Genomic DNA, 6,481 nt, shown 5'->3' with positions numbered 1-6,481 from the left:
AGCAGATTTGCCCAGGCAATAAGATGTCTGATTTCCTGACTGCTGCTTCCATGGGTGTTGGTTATGGATCCAAGTAAAATGAAATCTTTGAAAACTTCAATCTTTTCTCCACTTATTGTGATGCTGCTTTTTCATCCAGGTATGAGGACTTTTGTTTTCCTTCTATTGAGGTATAATCCATACTGCAGACCATAGTCTTTGATCTTCATCAGTAAGTGCTTCAAGCCATCTTCACTTTCAGCGAGCAAGACTGTATCATCTGCACTTCGAAGGTTACTACTTTTAAAAAACCCACCTTGAATGAGCTTCTCTTCCCACAGCCCCTTCCTTTTCCTTCTTCCTTCCTCCAGTTTGCTTCCTTGCTCTTTCTTGCAGAGGTGGGCTGGAGAGGGGAGGAAGGAGTAAACCCCTTCTTCATACACCGTATTTTCACATTCTTAATAAAAATAAACTACGTGGAAAAAATAGAAAAATAGCCAGTGCTTTGGAAAAATGTGAGATACTGCACACTCACTCACACTGTGGCTGTAAAGTCAATACAAATACACAACTGTGCTGTGAACAACACCAAGTGTCTTCAAATAATTCCAACATGCTGACAGTTTAATAACGTAATGTTTACAATAGGAACTCATGTAAAGAGCTGCACAGTAAATTCAAAATACCTTTATATAAATGTTTTACCAAACAAACAAAATTTAAACACTTAGCAAATTTAAACACTTAGCAAAAGCAAAGACTATAAACTCATTTATAAATGGTATTAAAAACTGCTTTTGGCAACATCTGTAAGTTTATTAATAAAGTTTCATTTTAAACTCTTACAGACCTCATTTTAAATCCTCCATTCTTGTCATTGCACCACTGGAAAAGAAAACCAAGGTTTTCGGTACAATTCATTTTATTATTCCAGTACAAGAAAATATTTCTAGGTCCATTTCCAAATGTAGCTTCAAAATAAACTGACCTAAAATGTATAGTCTTTTATAGCTATGGTGCACTATCATGAGTAAATGTGTAAGAATATAAAAAATTCATTCATTCATTCATTCATTCATTTGTTGGTAGTACCAAATTCAAGCACAAAATCTCTTCTTAAAATTGTAGTGCAAACTAAAAGTCTGTTCATTTGCGACACTTGGTGTGGTAAAGTAAGGTATTTCCATTGAACCTGGGTATCATAAATAGAACACAAAAATTAATCCATTTCTTTCAGTACTATCCGCTCCATTTTCAATTTCGTGTTTCCTACCATCCATCCAATGGCACCTGACGACAGCCACCCGTTCCACAGGTCACACATAACACAAATGTGTGCACATAAAACAGCTACTCTTTCAAATGAAATAAAAGTCAAGAAGAACCAAAGTTAGAATTAATTTATGAGGTAAGTTTTAGTTTCATGGGTTCAAGCATCACAGTTGTAAGAAATGCTTCTCTTTGTAAAGAGTCATTACCATGCATACTGTCATGGAATCTTTATTTCAGCAGCCCCCAATTTAAGTCAAATAAAATTCCATGCTTCTTAGAATATTAAATATCATGCAGTACAGTATTTAAAAAAAAAAAGGTTAAATAACTTTGAAAGCTCATATTCTGTTTTTTACCCAATTAAAAATATGCTCATGAAAACCATTTGGAATTATACATTGATCTTGAAATAAGTTACTAATGCTCCAACATAAATGTAAGTATCTGTAACTAACTTCAGCGATGGATCCCCAAAACAACAGAGGGGGCAAAATGGTCAAAGAACATACCATCCAGTGTGTATGGACTGAGCCCCGAGAACCTGGTTTCCCAGAGCTGGCAGAGCCACCCAGTGGGTAAACCCAAACACTGCTTGTCTGCAGATGAAAAGCGCTGATAGAACTCTCTACACAACTGAGCGTCCCGAAACCCACTCAAAGTGGACCATCAAACTGGAAGATCCCATACTTCCCAGTGGTGAGCCAGTTGGGCTCGGAGGCTGTCAGCTCTTCACCTTGCCCGGGCTGTAGACCAACCTGAATTTCAGCTTTCAAAGTTCTCAAGCTGCAGAGAGGGGCAGGGTGGAAGCCGTTCAAAACTTGATGAAAGGGGATGGTAAACGCCCATTTCCTGTCACCCGTCAACTTCCTGTAATTCAAATCGCCCTTGAATAAGATTACATCTGCCTTCTGTAGCTCTGCATACAAGTCAGGAGCAACCTGAGGCATGGCCCAGTACTCATGAGGCAAAGTCCAAAATAGATGGTCGTGGTAGACCCACCTGCCCATCTTAATATAGTTTGCCCAGTCAACCCCACACTTGGATGTCCACTTATGATTAGAATGTTTCACTTGCTTGATTACCCAATTAAAATCATGTATAGTGGTATCTGACACAAACCATGGAATCATTTTTCCATAAAAATGGATCTCAGTAGCCAGTTTAGACGACAGTAAGAAGTCAGCTAAGACTAAATCTGTAATAAGTTCAAACCCAGCATTATCCAGAACAATATCCACTCTAACAGATGCTTTTTCTCTCGTTTTCTTGCAATTGCTAAGCAATGACCAAAGACGTTCCGAGTCATTGACTAAAACGAAAGGCTGTAGATCTTGCAGAGAGTTCATTAAATTGTTCTTCTGAGAACTAGTTTCCCCACCTGACAGAGAGAGATCACACTTATTTCCCCACAGAGAAACCTGGAAAAGAAAAAGCACAAACATTCGTCCCTCTTATGAATGACCAACAAAAACTTTATCTGTGGGCGGTGGAGGGGTTATTAAAAACATTCACAAAACTTATTTCCACTAAACTCTTGATATAATATAAAATATCCATGAACTCTATATATTCGTTGATAGCATCCATACTGTTTAATTACAATGCAAAGTTGTGCATTTTGCAGGTATCAGAATATCATCAGACTCTGTGAACAGAGAGCCCTCAAAGGTTACCTTATAATTCAAAGTCAAAAGAAAAACAGTTCCTTTTCTCTTAACCCCCTTTCCCACTGTCCAGTTTCTTTTCCAGTTGAGCAAGCTTAGGCCATGGCAACCTTTCTGCAGTGTAGTTCTCTCACTTGCAAAATAAAGAAACCGGACAAGGTGATGTCTATGGACCTTTCCAACTCCAGTAATCTTTCATCCTACTTTAAGTTGAAAGAAAAGAAAGAAAGAAAAGAAAGAAGAAAGAAAGAAAGAAAGAAAGAAAGAAAAGAAAAAAAAAGAAAAGAAAAGAAAGAAAGAAAATATATATATAAAGCTATTTTTAGGATTGCGGGCTCTGGAGTCACATAGACCTGGGTTCAAATCCCAGCAACTCCAATTAATGACCACTGGCAAATTACTTAAGATCTCTGAGGAACAGGTTCTGAACTGAAAAACAGTATGTACTAGTGAGAATACTCACCTCAGAGGATTATTGGGAGAATTTAACGTATGCAGTGACTCACCCAATACTTAGCATGTGGAGCTCCGGTAGCATAGTGCCTAAGATACTTGACTGCTAATCAGAAGGCTGGCGGTTCAAACCCACCAGCCACTCCTCAGAAGGAAGAGTAAGCAATCTACTTCCATAGAGATACCACCTCAGTAACCCAAGGAAGGGTCACTATGAGTCAAAACCGACTCAGCGGCAGTGAGTTTAGTTTTTTTTTTGTTAACATTACAGTGGGTACTATTCCTGGTCCTGTGCTCAATGCTTTCATCCATGAACCTAGTTTACATCTCAAATCAGTAATATTTCCTTCATTTTACAAACGAGGAGACTGAAGCTCAGAGAGATTAAAGAACTTGCCTCAGGTCCAACCACATATAAGCAAGAGAACCCGGATTTAAGCCCAAGTCCAGCCAGGCCGCAGGAAGTCTTCCTTTAGCAACAGCCACCACGTCACATGACTGCAGTGGAACTAAGATCATTTCCAGCTGGTGCCAGAGCTTTCAAAACTCACCTTTATAGATTAAGTGTATTTTCACCTCTTAAATTACACTACTACTACAATGATTTTTAAAAGTACCAATTAAAACCTAAATGTCAATATATACATCCGTGTTGTTAACTGTACCAGTTTAACTATTTAAACTAACAAATGTACTCAATAGTTATCGTATTTACCTGCAGAAATTTAAAAAACTCCCCTTTCAGCTGCTCTTCACCTAGCTCTTCAACAGCTTTCATTGACTCCTGCAGGTAAGCACATAAAGTCATGACCGATTCCTGTGACTCAAAGAAGTTCTGCTCTTTGGATTCTTTAAATACATCAAAGTCATCAATCGGTGGACTGTATACAGCAGGAGAAAAACATAAACAAAATGTAAGAGAAAGACATGCGTGGAACTGTATGGCGCTCTTTACATTTGAATAACTGTAATTCTTCAAAGGAAGGGGAACAGTGATGCCAGTCTGAAAACTTAGGGATAACAGATACTAAATACAACAGAGACAATCCAATCACACACAATAAATCCCCAAACTCATTTTGATGATTGGGATAATCTATTATGTAAAGTTCTCCATGCAAATGCTTTACTGGATGTAGTAGTAACTGCAGTGACTATGTCTAAGTCTACCTGCTATTTACGCAGGAGAATTTCTGGGGTAAAGGAAGAAGACAAAGGTTCGAGATGAGCACTCTAGTTCAATGAACACTGAGTGCGTAGGGTGACAGGGTCCCAAACAGCAAACACATGGATACAAATGCAGGTTTTCACTATGGTAACTACTAACAGAGTCAAACACAGAGTATTACGGAAATACCTAAGGAGTAGGAGAAAACAAACTCACTACCCTCAAGTCATAGCAACCCCTTCTTGGGTTTCTGAGGCAGTATCTCTACAGAAGCAGATTGCCCACTCTTTCTTCCAAGGAGTGGCTGGTGGGTTGGAACCGCAAGCCTTCTGGTTAGCAGTCAAATGCTTTAGGCACTAGGCTACCAGAGCTCCCATGTAATGAGTATCTGAGATAATTCAGACTTAATACCTTGTAAATTTTATCATGACAACTTTTGATTATGTATGTGTAATTTTTTTTGTCAACTTTCAATCCCAGGTTGACTTTAGTCACAGGTGACATATATACCAAGGCTATATCTTCACTGTCTCTGTTAAAGAATATTTTAATTATAATTTAATTATAATTAATTTTAAATATTATTATTTATAATATTAACACTTGCCTAAGAAAAACATAGCTAAGAAAGCAGTAAACACTAATAAAATGGACTTTACAGAATCGAAGTGAAAAGACATCTATTACATCTGATCTTCCAAATTAACAAATCTTTTTTCACAGGCTTTTTACAACAATATGAGATTGATGAAATGGGATTTCTTTTTTTAAAGGCATACTAGAATTTAACACATCCAAATGACTGCTGCCTCGGCAAGTCACACCTTTACTCCAAGGATGCTGCCAGAGCTCAAAGCATTTTTGGGATTCCTCTTTTGGAATTTTCTTCAGAACTTGAGCATACTATTGCATGTCTTCAGTGGAAGCATATTTTTACCTTTTGGAGTAATTTCTTTTTTGGAAATGTCAAGTCATTCAGAGCTATTTCAGTTGAGTGAAATGTGTAATCAAATTGAATAATAACATTTTTGGTTAAAGATGAGGAATGACTGAAAAATAATGAGACTAGTTTTCTTTCCAAGGCTATTAAGCTGGCTCCCAAGGATGTTCCAAAAAATTCAAAGATGGTTTTAGTAATGGCAGCACTGCTGAAATAAATCTGCCACTGCAGGTGACTTAGAGGATAAAAAGTATTTGGATGCAGGGGTTCTAGCATGGGGTCACCGCATTATGGCTCACAGACCCCATTTGGCCCCCTATTTGTACAACTCCATAAGCTAAGGATGGTTTTAACATTTCTAAATGGTTGAAAATAAATAAAAAGCAATGTGATGTTTTGTGACACTTGAAATTCAAGTTCCAATGTCTACCATGAAGTTGTACGGGACACAGCCCTGCTCATGTTTCCATACTGGCCATGGCTGCTTCACGCTACACTGGCAGAGTGCAACAGCTGCAGCAGACGCCAAAAGCCTGAGCTATTCACCATCTGCCCCTTCACAGAAAAAGTTTGCTGTGTTCTAGTGTTTTATTAAGAAATCATTCGTTAAAGTCACCCTTCATGTTAAGGATGAGCCTTATTTCTTTTATTTAGGAGAGTGGAGTAGCGTCTAAGGCATTTGACTGCTTGCTAACCTGAAGGCTGGCGGTTCAAACTCACCAGCCACTCCTCGGAAGGAAGACTGGGCAATCTACTCCTGTAGGGATACTGCCTCAGAAACCCAAGGAGGGGCTGCTGTAAGTTGAATTGACTCAACAACAGTGAGCTTGGTTTTGAGTTTAAACACACATAACTATACATAATTTCAAACTTTAAAATGTTTGCAATTTTAGAATCTACTAAAGCTGCCTATGTGGAGACATTATGACCCAGTCATTGACTCTGAGGTGTATAACCAACAGAAATATACACATGTTCAACAAAAAACGTGTTAGAATCTTTATG

The 6,481-nt window shown here is 38.2% G+C and overlaps 1 protein-coding gene across 1 annotated transcript in view; it reads right to left on the bottom strand.

The window, feature by feature from the left end:
- Nucleotides 1–1,904: 1,904 nt before the first annotated feature.
- The window catches only part of ARMT1 (acidic residue methyltransferase 1), a 15,744-nt gene continuing 11,167 nt past the window's right edge, over nucleotides 1,905–6,481 (bottom strand). The window contains exons 4-5 of the mRNA XM_007943211.1: nucleotides 4,084–4,249; nucleotides 1,905–2,669 (exon numbers count right to left, since the gene is read on the bottom strand). Coding sequence (XP_007941402.1) covers nucleotides 1,905–2,669; nucleotides 4,084–4,249 — 931 coding nt within the window. The remainder of the gene's footprint in view (nucleotides 2,670–4,083; nucleotides 4,250–6,481) is intronic.

This window comes from Orycteropus afer, unplaced genomic scaffold (assembly GCF_000298275.1).
Source record: "Orycteropus afer afer isolate SDZICR_OR568_19922 unplaced genomic scaffold, OryAfe1.0 scaffold00101, whole genome shotgun sequence".
NCBI lineage: Eukaryota > Metazoa > Chordata > Mammalia > Tubulidentata > Orycteropodidae > Orycteropus > Orycteropus afer.
The sequence above is the reverse complement of the archived record's forward strand: the minus strand, read 5'-3'. Positions and strand labels throughout refer to the sequence as shown.